Source organism: Anser anser (genome assembly GCF_964211835.1).
Source record: "Anser anser genome assembly, chromosome: 3".
In the NCBI taxonomy this organism is placed as follows: Eukaryota; Metazoa; Chordata; class Aves; order Anseriformes; family Anatidae; genus Anser; species Anser anser.
The window spans coordinates 89,722,874-89,742,121 of record NC_139722.1 but is presented as its reverse complement, the minus strand read 5'-3'; the positions used below and the strand labels follow the sequence as shown (position 1 = coordinate 89,742,121).

At 47.8% G+C, this 19,248-nt stretch overlaps 1 protein-coding gene and 1 long non-coding RNA gene across 4 annotated transcripts in view; one reads left to right on the top strand and one right to left on the bottom strand.

The window, feature by feature from the left end:
* MDGA1 (MAM domain containing glycosylphosphatidylinositol anchor 1) overlaps positions 1–19,248 on the top strand; it is a 134,934-nt gene that overhangs the window by 79,889 nt on the left and 35,797 nt on the right. For all 3 annotated transcript variants that reach the window (XM_083831627.1, XM_083831626.1, XM_083831628.1), the window contains exons 9-10: positions 6,433–6,702; positions 10,323–10,474. In XM_083831627.1, coding sequence (XP_083687753.1) covers positions 6,433–6,702; positions 10,323–10,474 — 422 coding nt within the window. The remainder of the gene's footprint in view (positions 1–6,432; positions 6,703–10,322; positions 10,475–19,248) is intronic.
* On the bottom strand, positions 1,758–5,154 carry LOC310897741. The gene is made up of 3 exons (XR_014582521.1): positions 4,445–5,154; positions 4,102–4,332; positions 1,758–4,008 (listed from the first exon to the last, which is right to left on the bottom strand). It is a non-coding gene; the product is annotated as an uncharacterized lncRNA (long non-coding RNA).

Genomic DNA, 19,248 nt, shown 5'->3' with positions numbered 1-19,248 from the left:
ACCTAAATAGGAACTAAAGCTGCGACCCTGCCACTTGAAGAGCAGAGGGAGGAGAGAAAGGGGAAATGTGTAGGTATGTATGTGTATGAAATGCCAACATCATTTGTCAAGGATTTCAGAAGAGGGCCAAAATTTCTCTCCTTTTGTTATTTGTTCAGGTTGAGAGCTACGAGGATAGGTCAGAGTTGATTACTAGGATGAAAACACCAGCTACGGGGATGACGTGCAATAGGTTTAAACTACAGCAAGGAAATGAAGTTAGATGGTAACAAAAAAAACTACTGATTAAACCCTGAAGTAGGAAGAAAGATGTGGATTCTCCATTCTGGAAGAAGAATCCCATTTCGTTCTTTGTTGGCATTTTTGTTTGTTTGTTTTTGTTTTTTTTTAATTGATTTTTGTTTGTTTTGTTTTGTTTCTCCTTAGTTTGCACTGGCAGTGGGTTTCTTTATTCCCAGAACTACCCAGCTGAGTAGCTCACCTATGAATTATTGAGTAGTAAGATAACTGGTTCTCTGCCAAAAGTTAATGCATGTGGGAAGCTTTTGGGGAAAGAGTATCATTGGCTGACTGTTAGTGAATGTTTGCATCTAAACTATTTATATGCTATTGGGAGCAGGATGTCAGTGCCAGCCCAATTTGTTAAACAGAAGCATGTAATAATGGATGCATGGGTATGAGCTGGCATCTCGTTATCTTTTAGGAGACAGAAGCAAAACCTGAGTGGAGAGTTGGTGGTCTGACGCTGTTTCAAATGGGAGGACTTCCCCTTGTGGGTGTGTGGGTGGGCAAGAGAATCCCAGATCTGGGGTAGCTGTCATCCTGCTTCACTATGCCATAACCAGCAAAATTGCCTGTGAGTTAGAGACAACATTTTCCTGCAAGGTCTAGATTTGGGTTATGTCATTGGTCAGGCAGTAATTGTAGGCATTAGTCCTGAAATAGGCATGCCCACTCTCTTGCCCTCTTTATTTCTTTTGTGAATAACATTTTTAATTGGGTTTTGTGGGGGTGGGGGGAGGATTAACAGCATGCATTTCACATACAAATGTGTATGTCTTCTGCACATACATCATCCTTTCCCACTCATCTGTTTCAATTAGGGGAGCGCACTGTTTTGAAAGCAGGCACTTGAAGGTAAGTGAGGCATGGGAATGAGGTGGCTTTACGCTGCGAGGGAATGCTCGTCTTTGTAGTGTCTTGTTAGCATGAATTAATTGGGCAGTGAGTCTGAGTGGAGTTCCAGCATGTCTGGGACAGATCTTTTTTGAGGAGACATAAATATGAGGCAGAAGGTCGGGAAATTCCCACCCAGGATGGACTTTCTTGAAAGCACTTTGCAAAGTGAGCTAGGGGATCTCATGTATTAATCACCACAGCTCATCATGCAGAAGAGGAAATCCTTTAGCAAATCCCTCTTTATTAAAACAAGGTGAAGACAGGTTGAGCTAATTGGCTTGGAAAGTTCAGAGAAGAGGAAAGCAGAACAGCTGGTAGTGAATTTATTTCATTTGTTCTTCTTTTAAAAGCAGTCAACTAGCACAGAGCTAACCCTGCTCTGCTCTGAGCCCTGCTCCTCTTCTTCCTCCACCCACTTGTCTGGCAGAAAATGTACTCAAACAAATTTGTTTTGTTTGAAATAACAATACTTGCAACTTGGCTTTCAAGCATTTTGCAGAAATACACATTTTATCTCCTTATACGTGGGGAAACTGGAGTGCAAAGGCAAAAGGCATAGAAGATGAAAGATATTCTGGCTCAGATTGGTTGAGCTAGCCTTCCTCCATCTCCCCCCTCCTAACTACTCAATTATATCTCAGAAACAAGCAGAGGAGACTGAGCTTGCACATATTAGTTGGATATTTGTCTCCAAATGGAAAACCGCTTTGGCTGGTGCCCAGTGTGCGTTATTGGTGTGTGGATTATGGGTGCTACTGGAGGGAATAGAATTACTCAGCTGTGACTTCTCAGCCTTGTGGCAACAAAAGAGCTTCCCTCTGGTTTGGGTGGAGAGCTGTGGTCTCTCCTGGAACTCAAACCATGGAGTTTTCTACCAGCTGTGAAGGCAAGAGTGCAGCATCATGATGCCTGTGACATATCTAGCACCCTGGATTATGGGACCAGGAACCAGATAAAAAGGGTATCCTCTGCTGGCATTGCTTTTGTTATCTAGATAAATCCAGTACGACTGCAGGAGGGTACCTACCAGAATGTAAATGGATGTTGGATAGAGTCATATATGTTCCGTAAGGCCTTGATAGCAGCCCATGCTGATTTCTTTTCCAGAGAAAAATTATGGTCGGATATATTTAGCCACTTTGGGTAACAAAACACAGCTAATAATTGAAACTAAGCAGAAAGTGCAGTCTTTCATACCAGATTTTCTGTGTGTCCTTTGCAGTTTTAATTCCATAAATGAGTGGTCAATTATCAGCTCACACACACAGGGTGAGGTGGAGCCTGCAAGCAGGAGTCCCACTGGCGCTGTAATTGCATGGCTAAGCTTGGAGGGACTCATTCAGCAGATTAGGCTGAGAGCTGCTGAAAATCAAGCTGCTTTCTAACCTAGCAAGGCTTGCTATTTTCATAGCTTATGTTAAGTGCTGTACTTTCCAGATTTAAATAGAAATGTAAATGATGACTGGACTCTGGAGGGCAGAGTAGAAGGTGTTTGTTCATGGTTCATTGCTGCCATCCTGGGGTGCTCTGACTTAATCCTTGGTGGGTGAAACATCCTTGACACAAGTAGATGCCTTCTGGAGGCATCTGAGCTTGGTGGAAACCTGCAGCAAGCAGATGGCATCACAGGGATCACGGAGTAACCCTCCCTGAGCCGTGCCTGAGTAGAACCACAAGGTAACACTGCACAAAGACTGTGGTCTCTCCAGTAAATGCTCTGAGTCTTGTGAAGAAGAACAGTCCTCCTTTCCACAAGGCTAAAATAAGAATGGACTCTTAAAACAAGTATTTGCAGACTTGGCCACAGCCCAGCGGCCAATGCTTTCCTCACTCATCTGGCAGGACAGTGCATTTCAGTGCTGCATTTCCAATGGAACCAAGAAAATGAGAGCTTATTGGGGTACAAAGCAACACCCCCTGGCACTTGACACTTCTTTGTTGTGCTTCCCTCGCTCTTGCCCTTCATCATTGTGAACACCATGCCAGTTTAGCAACCCCTTCAGAGCAGAGCATCTGCTCGGGCTCACAGCAAGGGAGCTGCCTGCAGCCCGGCTTTGCGTCCCGGTGCCTGGCACACTGGAGTAGGCCGCCTGTGTTGGGCTGATTTGATTTGCTCCTAACGAGCAGGTGAGTGATTATGTTTTCTTCTGTTGCACAATAATTCTACTGTGAAGGCAGGCTGCCCTGCCTTGTTTCTCACAGCAGCCGCATCTTAACAAGGTTGCCAGAGGAGCCTTGCTCCTCCATCGTAGCCTACAACAGCAATGCGCTGCCCTCTTCACCCCCTGCATCGCTCCTCCTGCTGGCTAGCTCTTTCGGAGCTAAGCTGTGCTGAGAGAAAGCAGTAATCGCCTGTATTTTTTTGCTGTGATGCCTACCAGGGAATCCTGGTGCCCTGTGTATGCAAAGGGTTGGTTGTTTTTGGGTTTTTTTTCACCTCCCTCTTGAAGTGTAGCAAGCTGCCGCCTGGGATGTGGTTGCTGCTTAACAGAGCACCTCAGCTGCCTGCGCTGGAGATCAGGGAGACAGGGGAAGGCATTTCAGGAGCTTCTGGACAAGGACCCTCCTTTGGAAGCAGACTAAAAACTGGATCTGATTCCCAGACTCCCCAAAGAGCACCAGAACAGCCCGATATTGCTGTGCGCAGCAGATCAGTTCCCTTACAGCCAGCAGGGATGCTGCTTCCCTGTGGGTGTCAGAGGCACCTGGAAAATCATTATCATTTCCTGCAGCTCCCCCAAGGTGTCTGTGCAGGAGTCGTGTTGGAGGGCTCTGCTCCGAGGCAGTCAGAGTACCAGCTCATTTAAACAAGCTTTCTTTTGTGTTAAGCTGAGAATGAGAACAGGCCATGTGGTTATCCGATGAGGTTTGCAATCTGAATCCCCGCCTTGGTCACGGGTCTCCCTTTTATGTGTAGCCTACCTGCAGAAGTGTGGGCTCCCCAGCAGTTGTCGGGGCCAGAGCTGATGTCTGGCTCTGTAATTGCTGTTGACCATTCATTTTTTTCATAACTGCTGGCATCCTTCAGCACCAGCTGCCCCTTGCCATGGTGCTGCATCCTTTGTGCTCATGGGATGACCTCCTTCTGCTCTCTCTCCAAAAAACTCAGGGGCTTCAGGACCATCTGCACGGTCAGTGCTTGTTGGGTGTTTCCTAGTGCCAGAGGCAAGAGGAGAAAATAGAATCAGTTTTTACTGTGTAGGTACTTTAAGACATTCCCTTCATAAGGTGATAATATAGGTCCTGAGCCTGTCCCAGTGCAAACCAAGTAAATCCCATTTCCCAGATGAAGAAGATTAAATATCTTCCGCATCCATGGCTGCCCTGCTGTTCCTGGGACCTAAGGAAACATCTGGACGGTCCCAGCCCCACTCCTCTGTGTCCCTTTCCGAGCCCCAGGCCCTCCCTAACAGAGGGGCACAGGCTATGGCCTTGTGGGGGGCTCTTTGTCCTCTTTCAGACCTTTTCTCTTCCTTTATCTCAGCTCCACACATGGTGCTCGTCTCCCATTCCTCTCTCTCCCTTTTGTGATGTGGATTGTTTTGAGCACACCTGGAGCTGCTGTGACATGTTATTTTTAAACCTTCCTTTCTCTTCTGTCTCCCATTTTTCTTTTTCTTTTTCTTTCTTTTTTTTTTCTTTTCCCTGTGTCACCAGCCGGCCTTGATTATAATGTGAGACCCCACCATCTTCAATTAAGGAGCAGATGTGACCCAAGAAATGGGATAGCAGCTAGGGATGGAGATGACACATTCATGGCACTAGGTCTAATCAAACAACTTCTCACATAATTCTCACCGTGAGGTGGGAGACATGCGAGCCAAAGGCAAGTCAGTGCTTGGAGCACCCGCTGAGACACATTGCTAGCAAAGCCATCTGTAATGAGCTGACCATGCCACTCAGCACGGCAACGTGAGCTCAGTCAAGGGTTGCTTTTAATCCACTTAAGTGCAGTAAAGGGCCCAGAGCCTGAGAGCTGAGAACAGATACCTAGAAAACAATCAGTCACAGCTGAGCGGGGCTGCCGGGTGGAGGGAGTGCTCGTATGACGCATACCCACAGATTCGGCAGTGTCCATAGGGAGAGGACACTGCATGGCAGACCTACACGGAGGCTGATGGAGAAGTCACCAGTGTTACAGAGCTGCAGGAGGGCCTTGCTGGGATCAGGCTGTGGGAGGGGACGGCTGCATGTTGCAGGTTTGGGGACCCATGCTTGGAAGCTCTGCAAACATTCAGAGGGGACAGGTGCTTTGTAGGAAGTTGTCAGTGGAAGAGTAGGTGCTCTGAGCCCAGAGAAGGTGAGTTGTGATTGTGCCGGAGCTGCTATAAATCTGTTCTCCCTCTTGTCCGTTTGGGCTAACAGCTGCTTTGTGTTCAGGAAGACTTTTCTCATTTTAGAGGGAGAGTTGCTGGTTATTCCCATGCTCCAGTGTTTTAATTAAGATCTTATTGCATATGAAACATGTCCACCAGATGGCTGTGGAGACTGAGGTCCTCTGCCACTGTGTTAAATAAGGTTGTTGACCCAAGCAATACCAACACAGACCTGCCTCAGCCATGCCCAAATCATGAGGTTCCTGTAATTTTTTGCAAGTGCTAAAGAATGAGAGTTAACCTCCTTTGCTAGGAAGACATCCACATATCATCACTCTCATGTAACTGGCACAGAAACTGGCACGGAGAGAAGTGATTCACCTCATGACATCAGGGCATTGCTGGTAGAGATTAGAATAGGACCAAGGGTCCTGGTAGCCAGTCCCTGGTGTATTGTATTGATGCATTCCTCTAACATCCCTTGAGGTCTGAGGACACACAATGTTCATCTCTCCATCTGAACGTGGTGTCTCTGGTAGCCCTGTTGGACACTGAACAGAAGGATATGAATGTTACCGCCTGTGAGTGTACCTGCCTGCTTGGGTGGTGTGGTTTATGCTGCATATGAGGAATGAGGACCGTGGTTATTCTGACTGGGATCCAAGGACTGAACCCAAACTGTGGTGCTCAGTCTCCCCATGGGATGAGAACTTGCTAAAAAAACCCTACCTAATAAGTGGCAGGGAGTTGATAGGTGGCTCCAGCCCAGTCAGAAGGAGATGCCAGGTGGTTATCGCTGCTTTTAGTCCGACAAATCTGTCTCCGGACAGAAAACAAATATCCCCTCAGAAATAACTGGCGCCTGTCTCTTCAGAGACAGTGCCATGGTGGCTGTCCGCTGATGGCATCCCTGTCTGTTGCTCTGTTCGGTCCCCAGTCCCGCCGGTGGTGGAGCCAGCCTTCCAGGACGTGCGCCAGGGCGTGGGGCGCAGCGTCACCCTGCGCTGCACCATGCTGAAGGGCAGCCCCATGAAGGTGGCCACCTCCGTCTGGCGCTTCAACGGGACCCTCCTGGCGCAGCCCCCGGTGGAGCAGCAGGACTACTCGGAGCTGAAGGTGGACAGTGTGAGCCGGGAGACCAGCGGCAACTACGAGTGCAGCATTTCTAATGACGTGGGGGTCTCCGCCTGCCTCTTCCAGGTGTCTGGTAAGTCACAGAGCGCACGTGGGAGCGAGCTGCTAGATGGGGGTACGGAGGTGGGAAGCTTGATCCCAGTAAATGCTGGTACAAGCAACATGGCCCACTTCTGCTACCTTCTTTGTACATGGTACTGTGTTCAGGAGGGGTGACTTTCCGTAAGCCCACAGGGACTTGTGTCTCCATCATCCAGGCAGCCCTTCAAGTCTGGGATGGACCCAGGGCAGTTAGTGCCAGCCTCTGTTGTGTGTTAGCAGTATTCAGAAATTTGCCTGAAAGATATGGGACTAAAACTGAAGGCTGTCATCAGCTTTCAGGCTTGGTAGTAGTATTTTCAAGCTTGGTAGGTAAGTATCGACCAAGGACGACTGAAAGGCTCTACATCCTGCCAGCAGTCTCCAAAAACACCTAATTTCCCCTCTGAAACAAACAAACAAACAAACGGTACCATGTGTTCCTATACCTTCCCTGAGATTCCAGGCTGTCTTTGTATCACAATGTCTGCTAGGACAAACATGATCTGGGGTTGGATACTAGTACTAGTGGATTTACTGCTCAGTTTTGTTTTGTTTTCCAGCATGCACCAGGGCTGCTTTCTAGCACCTGCAACTGCAGAGAGGGATGGCAGAGTTATAGCATCTAAAACCACACATCTGACCTAGCCTCTCTAACTGATCATTAAATCTGTTTTTCCCATGACCTCAGAATTGACTTGGGCACCAGATTCTAGACAAGCTCTCAGATGAAGTTGCCTTAATAAACAGTAAATTCAGCCAAAATATTGTTTTTCCAGAATAGGGCCAATGTATAATACACGTCAAGACAGGGCTGGGAAAAAAAAATAAAAATAAAAGAGAGAGAGAGAGAGAATAAATAATATGCAAAGAGGTCAGACTTTAAAGCAAATCTTTAAATCTTTCCTGGGGTCTGGAGAAGCTCAGTTATGCTGTAACTCTGAGAAGTTCTCAGGAATGGGGCAACCCAAGCCATTTCTATTCTTTGGAACATTTTTCAGGACCTTACCCTCAACTGTGGGTGTCTCCCAGAATTTGTCTGGCAGTGGATTATGCTTCAGAGCCTTGGCTACCTAATCTTTCTTCGTATGCTTGCAATTCTCATCTCACTAACTACATGGCAAACTATACCTCACTACGAGCCATGCATCAGGGCGAACTTTGTTCTTAACAAGTTCGGGAACACTCCCAGGTTCTCAATTTCTTGCTGGAAGTAGTAACAAGTACACACTGCCATCCTATGTGCTATGGCATGCCCCATGAGAAAAGATCCCCTCAGCAGAAAGCAGTGGTCATCCCTACAGAGCCCTCATCTGGAAAGCTGCAAGCATTTGTTTTTCTGCATCTTTCCTCTTCTTCTAAGGTGTTGATAGGTGATGCTGGCTTTTCAGCTCCAAACATCTCTGCCTGCATCCTGCACAGCTACAAATCGATTAGACCTTCTGAACCTCTAGAGCAATATGAAAAATAATCCAGTGGCTGGACTAGGGCACTTGAGCTCTAGTTTAAATTCACTTTTGCTACAGACTTCCTCTGTGGAGGAACAGCATAGTCTCTTTTTGTTCCTATTCTGTGAAAGAAGGTCCATGAACCTTCCTGTCTGATGGGGAGGCAGTGACTCAGTTGTGACTATGAGGCGTTCAGACATACTGGAAACAGAGTACATAAACCTGCCAAGGTCTATGGGATGGGATTAGTTTCTTCTGTGGATGAAAGATTAGCTTTTTTGGTAATATTTTGAAATAATAGTGAGGCATCCAACCCACTCCCTTGAGCAAGTTATCAGGGCCACCCATACTGGTCACCAGCTGCTCTCCCACTATCTGCAAGCTCACAAAAGCCCTGAAAGACTGAGTGAATAACCTTTAGCTCTTCCTGTCAGCTGAAAGAAAAAGACAAAACTTTCTGGCAATGGTAAAAGTTTCCAGAAAGGAAGTTCCAAAAGTATTTTGATGTGCTTCCTTTCTATTGGAAGCATTTTTTTTTTAGCTTCTATTTCTATTTTAGAGTCAATTAATAAGGAATTAATATCATGCAAGATTATGATTATCATCAGTTCTGATTTTATTTCTGAATCCATTATGAAGCTTGACTTCCACAGTCAATACAAGTTGAATAAGCAGCAATTAGTCTCTGAGGTGGTTCTGAACTTCTTGCTTGTGCAAAAATTCAAGTCAATAAAAATAATAAGAAAAAAAGGACTTGGAAATAAACATCAATATTATCCGAGTTCATAAAAAATAAACATTGAATCCTTTCGAGCCTAATTATAACCACACTGAATGGCAGGACCCGTGATTCAAGTGGCAAGGTGCGGCAGACTGCTTGGGGAGATGCGGTTTGTGTCTGCTCTGCTCTACGCGTTTCTGGTCTGTGCAGGTCCGGATTGGACCTGACCTCAGAAAGGAGGCTTTGGGTTCAGGGCCAGCTCCTGCCTTGCCCAGAACCTCCCAAAAATTGAATTGCACAGGGAGAAGGGAAGGTAATCTCAAACAAGCCCGTTTGGGGTAAGACCTCAAGTTGTTAGTGACTCACTCTGAGGAACTGGGTGCAACATTTAAGCCAAAATTCATTTGTGTGGACATGGTGACATTTTGGGAGAGTCTTGTCATATAATGGTGAAGGAGAATGCTTGAGCCTGTAGTATCTCTCTGTATAAGCTTAAACTTGCTGTCCTTCTGGTGTCCAGCCATGCCTGCTGCCCGCTGGGCTGCAGCCAGCATTGCGTTGTGGCAGCGCTGTGGCGCAGATTTGGCAGGGCAGTGCCAGGGAGGGCTCTCAGTCACTTCCAGCAAACTGGATGGGCTTTGCAGGCAGCCAGCTTTCAAGCCCTGTTTGTTACTGGTTCAGGACAGCAGTAGCTGGGGAAATGATGGGAAATCCCTTATTCTCTGAACCATCCAATTTCTCTCCAGTACATTGTTTCTTCTGTGTTTCTTTTCCTCCTGCTGCCCTCTGTTTTTAAGAGGAGAGGTGGGTTTAGAAAAGACATCTCTGCCCTTGCCAAAGCTCCTGCTGTTTTCACCCTGGCTGAGGTCAACACCCCCTTTGCTGCAGAGTTGACTGTCACGTTACAAAGAGGCTGGAGCACTATGCCGCCAGGGCAGAGGAGATGCAGAAGGAACAAGGTCTCCTTTTAAATGCCATGGTCCCTGTGTGATAAATAATGCTTTTCCTATGACCTACTGGCCAAATGGTCTTTCTTCAGGGATTGTTAGCAGGGGACTCTGTAAAGCAGCAGATGAAAGAGGAGAAGTGCCGGTTTAAAGCTGTTACCTCAATCCAAACTACAAAAGCAAGACAGAAAATATGACAGCTGGTTCCAGCTGGAGAACTGAAGCTGTTCCCACCTTTTCGGGTGTTGGTCATGCCCCACTGGTGTTGCGGGTCTGTGAACCCTCCCAGAAGGTTAGGCTGGGAAAGCAGTAGTGATCCACAGAGAAAGATGCCATGAACAGTTTAGCATGTCAATGCAACACCAACTAGAATATTAAAGGGATTTGCCATGTCAAAGGCAAATTGGGTGAGCAGTCCCCTTCCACTCGCACCGCATCTCTGTAATTTATGTTCCCCTTCCATCCCACACTTTACTTTCCTCCTTTTTTTTTCCTTCAGCAAAAGCTTACAGCCCAGAGTTTTACTATGATACTCCCAACCCCACCTTGAGCCAGAAGCAATCCAAGAATTACTCTTACATCTTGCAGTGGACGCAGAAGGAGCCTGATGCTGTGGATCCCATCCTCAAGTATCGCCTGGAAGTCAGGCAGGTAAGGTCTGCTCTTCTGGAGCTTCAGTGCTTGCTCTTGGGAAGAGAACCTCAGAAAGCAGCTCCATCAATGTCTTCTTGCTGATTAAGAGCTGTAGCTGAGGAAACTGCCAGACCCTGATGGTCTTGTGCCTTCCCTGCTGAATGGGAGAGAGAGGCTGAGTACACAGCTCAGTGTTCATTAAGTCAGGTGTTGGGTACAATCGAGAGCTTTCAAAGCCCCACTGCCTCCCCTCAGACTGTTAATGCTCAGTGTTCTGAAGGGGGTTTTAATATGAACAAAAGCCCACAGTCATTAGTAGGTTTTAGAGATTTTATAGGCCAAAGATTCAAGCAAGTGGAATTCTACCCTCCCCACTTGTATGAAATAAAGGGAATAAGCTGAAGAGCTCTCCAGGCAGGAACTGCAGGAAAAAGTCAGTGTCTGTTTGTGTTGCAAAAGGGCTTTCATACTGTCTCAGTAATGAAGCTATTGGGACTATATCAACTCTGCAGGGGAAGAGAAGTGGGTTTCAAGGTTTTCTGAATCTGAAGAGAAATCATGCCAGAGCAGGGGCAGGTGGGGTGGGGGGTGAACTGAGGGAACATTGAAGAGATGACTGGTTGGAGAAGGTTAGGTGAAAGAGTCTGATGTTTTTAAAGAGCACATTAACCTAGCAGGATTGCCAGGTACTTTCATCCAAGCTCAGCAAAGTGCCTGCATTCAACACATTTTAAAAATGGGGACACTTAAAATTGGCGGTTCTTACCATTCACTAGTAGCTTGGAAGCAAATGCATTTTGTAAGAAGTTTGTTTACTGCAGATAGAAAACAAAATAATTAAAAAGATCCCAGTGTCTCTCTCCTCTAGTTCTGCACAGTAGGCTTCAGTTTTATGTCTCCGTTTGCTTGTGAGCTCTCTGGGGTGGGACAGCCTTTGTTTGTTATTCATACAGCGCAGAGCACATTGTCAGTGCTTAATAATAATGCAGGACACAGGGGAGCCTCTAATAATGAAGGCAGTTTGTCATAGTACCCCTTCCCCGTTAGCCAAGTTTTGCTATTATCAGCACAGCAACTCAACAAACTAATTTGTGATTTTTATCTTTCTCCCGTGATATTGAGGTTTTTTCCTTTTGCATAGTGCCTAAAAGTAATCTCGGATCTTGTCCTCATTGAGCTCCTACTGAAAGGGATTAAGAGAAGGAAAAGCCACATTTCTGCTTTAAGTTATGACATAAAGGAAGCTGAGTGCCCGTGAAAGTAAAACCTTTTGATTTTTTTCACACCCTGTCAGTTATTGCTGTTAATGTTTCTTGTGCAGTAGCACTGCATAGTATTGACTCTTGAGCAGTGTATTTTGGAGGAGTGTTGTACTGTGACCCTGCTGTAATCTAATCTCATGTATGGGAGGTGCTTAGAAATGGCTACAGTTCCCATTTTCGTGGCTTGGATCTGAATAATGGACAGTAGAGCAAGGAGGAAGCAGGCGAGTTTTGTTCCCAAATTCTGTTGACCACAAGCAGGAAGCAGTCTGGAAAGAGTTCACAGTATTGCCTCCTGGCCCTCCTCCTACAAAGCCACTTGCATCTCATGATGAGCTGCTGGTTGCCTGTGCACCATCCTCACTGGATGCTACGGCTTCCAGGTTCTAGCTGGGGGTGGCACGAAAACCCTCCCAGAGAGCTGGGATTGAAGTGGATATTCTCCCCAGACTTAAAAAAAAAAAAAAAAAAAAAAAAAAAAAAAAAAAAGACATTACAAGTAATTGATTTATTCATTGATTTATTGTCGTCATCAAGCTGATGAAAGCTTACCCAGCCAGCTCCTCCTCCAGCTCTGTGGGAGCTCCCTGGTCTCTATGGCCAAGTGCTCTTCTGTGTCCTAAGGATGAAGGAGATTCGAACAGCACACCTCTCAGGGTACCTGCTGGGTGGTGAGGGGCTGTCTGGGGGGAAGTTAACTATTGCTGAGCTGATGTTCAAAGAGTAGCCAGCTGGGATGCCCACTGACTGTGACATGCTTTGCTGGTTTTCCTTTTGCTCTCCCCAGTTTGCTTGAAGAGCTCTTGGCATATGTAATGTGAAGATCCCTAAGTCGCAGAATGCTTTGCAAGGCACCTGGGAACCCTTGAATTAAATTTGCTTGCTGCAGCTGCTGAAAGTGGGGCTGGGTGAGAGCAAAAGTGCTGCTTATTAATTGGTTGGTGCTGTGGCTCTTCCAACTCTCCCTGTTCAACAGCTTCCACCGGCTGGCTGGGCATTCCTGCGGGGATTGCAGGGAGTCTGGGGGAATTTGGTTTCCTAAGTAATGCATGGGGGCTTCCAGCAACACAGGCAGGTGCATTTCCATAGGAGCCGATTGTTCCCAGCACTGCGGCGCAGGCTGAGTGGCACAGCAGACGCACCAGTTCCAGTAGAATAAGAATTAATCTTAGATTAAAACCTAATAAACAGCCTGACAGCTTGGAGCCACTGACCCAGGCAAAGCACATACGATACCATTGTGGAGCAAGCTTCTTGCAAAGCCTCCGTTGTATGTCTTGGTAAATAGGCTGTGATTTCCTGGAGTGCAGCAGTCAGGTGGGCTAGGCAGCAGCGTAGCATTGAGTGCCAATTCCGTGGGGAAAACTTCAGGTGCCTCACAGATAGCTGTTCTGGGGGTTTGGGAGGTTTTCCCTTTCTTGCTCCAAGGCAACTGGTCCAAATGCCGTCTGTCTTACTTCACTCTAGCTAGTGAACTTAATGAGTCCATAGCCTTGGGTCATTTGGTTGTGGGCTGATCCAGAAGGCTTTGGGGTGATTGCTTGGTCAGCTTTTTTCTTCTCTGTGCTCTTGTAGCATGGAAAGGCACTGAGCCACTGCATTCCAACTGAAAATGCTTTTCATTGCTTGGGGATTCAAAGCAGCCTCCTCAAACCAGATCTTTGCTTAAAAAATAAAAAACCTTTTAAGTTGCTTGTTTCTCTCTGTGTATTTTATCCCCTCCCAGAGCTCTGCTCTAACATTAAAGAGAAATGAGAAGCCATCTAATACTGCAAGCAGGTTGCATCCTGGAGGAAAGATCTGAGCTGGGCTGGTGGTTACGGTTGCAGGGGATAGTGGCAGAATTACTGTGCACGTAATGAGCTGGAACCCATCTGTGACCTGAGGCTGCAGGAGAAAGAGGAAGGAGAAGGTATCAGCACAGAAGGAGACTTTAATCTTCATCGTGCCCCTCGAGGAGACCCGAGGCTGCCGTTTCCCCTGCACCTTCTTATACGCAGACCTGGGCAGAAGAAGGCCAGCTTAACACCTTCCTGCCTTTCCCCTCTGTGGAACAGGCTCAGCCCTACCTGGCAGACAGACCCCTGTGATTTGCACCCGGCCAAGCCCGGACCCATGTGCTAATTTAGCTCACTGGGTTGTCACTTCAGATTAATTCCTGTCAGGGAGACTGTCTTTAATGAGTGTGGCCCTACGCGATGCCTGAGTAATTGTGCGGCCACTCTTTGTTTGTACTTTCATTCCCTCCATGTTGGATAAACATCCCCTGCTGTCCACAAAACTCATCTGGGCTCCAGAGCAGGCTGCCACTCGCCTCATCAGCCAGCCAGAGCGGCGTTAATGAGAGCTGTGGCGGTGGGGAGCCGGGCTCACCGTGAGGGGAGGTGACAGGTAACAGAGCTGTTTGGACATACATAGGACAGGGGCGTTAGCAGGAATTTAATGACTGTGATTAGAGCGGAAGGTTAACTCTGCTGACGGCCATTGCAACCCAGCGGGATCGTCTTTATGCCGAGGCCCACGGGCTGCAGATCTGTATCGCTTCATTTCTACCTCCAAGTCATTCTTTTGCTCTCCTCGGAGCCCACTTCAGCAGCGTCTGTCAGCTGCTGGCTGCCTGGGGCCTCATTAGTGCACGGAGCCAGCTGCCCCTCCAAGGGCGTGCAGGACAGGGCAGGGCCAGCCCTCACACTCTCTTGTCACGTACCAAGCAGGGGTTTTGCGACTCGAGAGGGAGGACGAGTAAGCCGTACTCGAGGCCACATGCTTCTACATAACGCTTTAGTGCAGAGCACTGTTAGCTCACACTACTGTTTTTCCCCCCTTCATGCACCACTGTAGCTTGATGAACCCGTGTAGGTGGTCCTTGACACATGACAAGCACAGCCTAATGAAGCTGGATGCATCTTCCAATGCTTGTGAGCAACCCTGTGACAGAATCATGGAATCACAGAATGCTTTGGGTTGGAAGGGCCCTTAAAGACCACCTGGTTCCACCCCCCCGCCATGGGCAGGGACACCTCCCACCAGCCCAGGCTGCCCAAAGCCCCATCCAGCCTGGCCCTGAGCACTTCCAGGGATGGGGCATCCACAGCTTCTCTGGGCAGCCTGTGCCAGGGCCTCACCACCCTCTGGGTAAAGAACTTCTTCCTAATGTCTAATCTAAACCTACCCTCATTTAGTTTAAAGGCATTACCTCTTGTCCTATAACTACACTCCCTGACAGAGTCCCTCCTCAGCTTTCCTGATAGGTCCCCTTTAGGTACTGACTGGAAGGCCACTATAAGGTCTCCCCAGAGCCTTCTCTTCTTTCTTCGGGGGAGCTTGCTTGAGGGCCACAGAAGAAGAAAGCTCTGCGTAAGACAGGCAGGGGTGGCTGAACTCGTTTTGCAAACAAACAGGCTAACGTGTTGCTGCCTCCCAGGGACTGCATGCTGTCTGGCCGGCGCTGCCATCACCAAGGTAACAAAGATGGGTCTGTGAATAGGGCTGTGTCCATAGCCCTCATCCCGAGGCTCCTGATGGCCCCATGATCCTCGTGGCCCCATCCTGCCTGTCCCCCCACTAGTGTCTTCAGGTGGGGGACACTGCAGGAGCTGGGGAGGTGATGCAGTGAGGCTTTAGGAGAGCATAGCTAAAAAGCTCTCTGGGAAGTCCTTTTAAATCCTTTTCATACTAGAAGATAAGATTAAAGGATGGAGTTATGTTAGGTAAACTGGGGAGGGTGCCGTCCTGCTCTGGATCAAAGGTGAGCTGTACAGCACTCACCTGTGTTACCCGGAGGATGGGAAGTGCTTGTGACGCTGATTCCTCCAAGAAATCCTCCCTGCTGAGTGAAACTGAGAGTCTGCTTAACTGGACAGCGTGATTTGATATGCATAGACATAGACAGGGCACATGGAAAAGGGAAGTGCAAGCCCCTTTTCCTTTCCTCCTCCCTGCTACAGCATCGCTGTCCCAGCCTGAGGAAGAGGAGCGTGGTTTCTCACGAAGAAGCAGATAGTGCCCCTGGCTGCTTGTTAGATGCTGCATGGATCAAAAGATTTGTGGGGTGTGAGAAAGGGCACATCCCTTTACCATTCATCATGTCACTGGATATGGTTTGTGCTGGGCCTGTCTCACTGGTGTTAGGACTGGGGACTGCAGTGACTTGGCCTTGCAATGTTTGCCCAGGACTGAATTTCAAAGCAGACCTTCTGTTGTGGGAAGGCTTGTAAGTCACACCTGCTGGAAAGCTTCTGTAGTCCTCTTTTCTTTTTTGCCTGCCCCGTCTGCCAGTTTGATGTCTGATCACAGGCTGCTGTCGTATGGGACAAAGTCAAATCAACGCTATTCCACCTACCTGCTGAGCTGCCCTCTCTAGCAGGAAGAGGTGTTTTTTCAGCTCTAACTCCCCAGTCTCCCCCGCTGATGCTTTTTTTTTTTTTTTCCAACATTTGTGCAGGCACCGAGAATAGGCAGATTACATTTGTGCTCTCCAGCCAGTTGCCTTCAGTTATGCTAGTGGCACACGTGATGCTGCGAGAAGTCAGCCCTGAGGGAGGTGGAAAAGGCTACAGAAGGGAGCCAGTGTGTCAGGGCAGTGTGTTTAGCAGATGGTTCAAACAGCCATCACGATGCAAAGCCAGGGAAAGCGAGGGGAGGGAGAGGTGACACTGCCTTTTTAGGCTGTGAGAGGAGGAGAAGTTTGGGACGTGGTGGGACTGAGTGGCAGCCACACGCTGGAGGAAGGAGAGCTGGCTGATCAATAGCATTTGATGGACAAGCTCTGCTTGAGTCTTAATGAGATGGTTATGAAGGACCTGGGGAGTAAAGCCGTAACTGTACCACAGGCAGCTGGGAGCAGAGAGGGCAGGATCCTGCCTCAGCTGTGTTCTCTCCTGCCTGTAAATGGGACACAGCATCAGTCATTGCAGCTGAGCCATCTCTCTTTTCACCCCCAGCAATCCACCATGGGGGATGCATCCACAAGAGCAGCTGCTAAAACAAGACCCTCCCTACCTGTGCTGGAAGGAAAGGCTCCAGACCAGATGGATGTTAGGAGGGGGTGGGAAGCAAGAAGCTTTTTCCTCATTTCATATATGTATTGTTTATTGGCTAAGTCAGCAACAGTGGAGCTTCCACCCAGTGCAAATGGAGTTTCCAGGAGTTTCCTCCTGGCTCTTGCTTGCTGCAGGCAGAGGTGTCTGCCTGGCCGTGGTTGTTGTCAGCTGGAGGGTCAGGGTGGCTCCTGCAAGGCTGGCCAGAGATGCTCAACACTGCCCTGAATGGCACAGATGGGTCAGGTGAGTTCAGTGGAAACACCTGGGAGCAGTGGGATGAGGCTTTCCCTAGGTCTGCCAAATATCTTCCAGTTCTGCTAGTGAGACTTCTCTTAGCCCACAAACAATGCCTAAGAAATGAATTTGCCTGACTAATTCTGTCCTTTTGCATTCGCACATTGCTCTTCATTATGATTCATGGTTTTCTTGGTCCAGACATCATTTGCTATCAGCTAATTGCGGAAAAAATGGCAATGTGAGCAGTGGCAAGTTAATCATGCCTCAGGCTCGTGTTACCATTTCTCCTCTCTGATTATACCAAGTAAAGTAACCTGCCCACAACTGGGTAGCCAAAGGCTTTACAACATGGCTTGCCATTCGAAAGGTGTGTTGCCGCTGAGATTTCATTTTAACATTCACTTTTCATAAGAACTGTTCCCAGTGCAATTCGAGCACTTGATTGGGCAAGAGAGAAAGCAGGATATTGTTTAGCTTTCCTGGTACAAGGGAATAATTAAAACAGTTTTCCCACTCTTAGGTCTGTTTGGAATAGTTACAGTGCCTGAGAAGAACAGTATGAATAATCTTGCTAGAAAGGCTCATATGCTCTTAAAACACATCTAGTTACAAAATCTCATCTATCTCTAGCTCCTAACACCACTGTTCAGTGCTCATTCAGGGTAAGGAGAATGTGAGAGAAGAGATAATCACATTCACCCAACCAATATACCCCCTCGTATCAGCCTTGCAGGCTTGAGATGATGTTTTCACACCCTCGTGCTTGTTTGTATCTAGCAGGCTCTTGGCTTCTGTTTTACAAAACTGAGCACAGGATGAAAAATGCTTGCTAGGTCTCAAAGGTAAAAGTGAGTCCTTTGTGTGCATCTCTGATCCACACTCCTTCAGTGGCTTCAAGGGGTACATGCCGGTTATCGAGTCTTTTTGAGAGTCCCTACTGATAGTCTGTGATGTAGCTTCCTCCCATTTACTCTGCTTGTCTGTTGTTGTCAGTAGTCAGTCCATGTTCCTCCTGCTGCTTTGGAGTATTTTATTTACACACCTTCCCCTTCCCTATTCCCTCTCCTTATTTTCCACCTCTTCAGTCTATTGTTTCCATCTCCTTTTTCGTTTTTTTTTCCTGGCTCTCGCTTCCTAGAGCATGTTGGAGATAAGCAGAGGAAGTGTGTGAAGGGGGAAGGGTTTGGAAGGGAGATGTAATCTCTCCCGTAGCTAGTGACAAACTGGCAGGAGTATGCACTAGGAGGATTTTTTGACCATGCTTCAGAAAGAAACAAAGCATATGCAGTCTTGCTGCCAGTGCAGGCAGCATGGAGGAACGTGAAGGATTTCTATGGCTCTCCCTGCATATGCTGTGCTGTCTGCCCCTGCTTTACTAGAGGTAATACTGCAAATGCAATTGAGTTAGAGGTGGCCCATAGGCGCTGGGGTGATACTTGCCTGTATACCTTCTGTATGTGTACCAGACTCGAAAGCCCGGAGTCCCACACAAAGGCTGCTTCTGCTCCAGTAAGCAATAGCCCCATACTTTATTAGCTGTTGTTTGTAAGAGTGAAGGTGCCCTAACAGTGTGCTCTGCCAGTGTCTAAAGGGGGCCTTGGAGGTGGCAATTCCTGTTGGTTGCACAGGTCTCACTTGCTAAGTCTCAACCATATTACAGGCAATATGGCTCAGAGCTCAGCCTAACTGAAACTGGAACGATTTGGGCTGTGCAGAGCTGGCTTGCTTTTACTTCTCAGGCCACAGGGACACCAACACAGGCTCCTTGCACAGACTGGGGAGCATACGACTCTCCCTCCCTTCCCACCCCTCACCAAATCCAGGTGCTATTTTACCCTTCTTCTCCTCCAGCTCCTGGGCTCCTCAGGATGCGCAGCCTTGCGATGCTCCACTAAGGCCATGGCTCATGACATTGCCAGTCATGCTGTGCCTCGGTTAAGGCTTTTACTTTGTCTCCCTGACAGAGTGAAGATTAGGTCTGCTCTTCTTAGACCGGGGAACATATGCTAATAAAATACATATTGCTTTCTGATCAGCCCCTAATGAAAGACATTATTGAAGAGTGTGGAACAAGCACTTACAGTAATTCATGACAGCACCAATTTGGCTTCTCTGGGAATCTGTAAACTGCTGCTCTCGGCACCTAATGAGGATGGGCAGCTGATTGCCTGCGTGAGAGAGAGAGAGGCTGTCTTCTGGCTTGGATGGCTCCAGCTGTCCTCTGCAGCTACTGAAGGTCGCGGTTACTTCT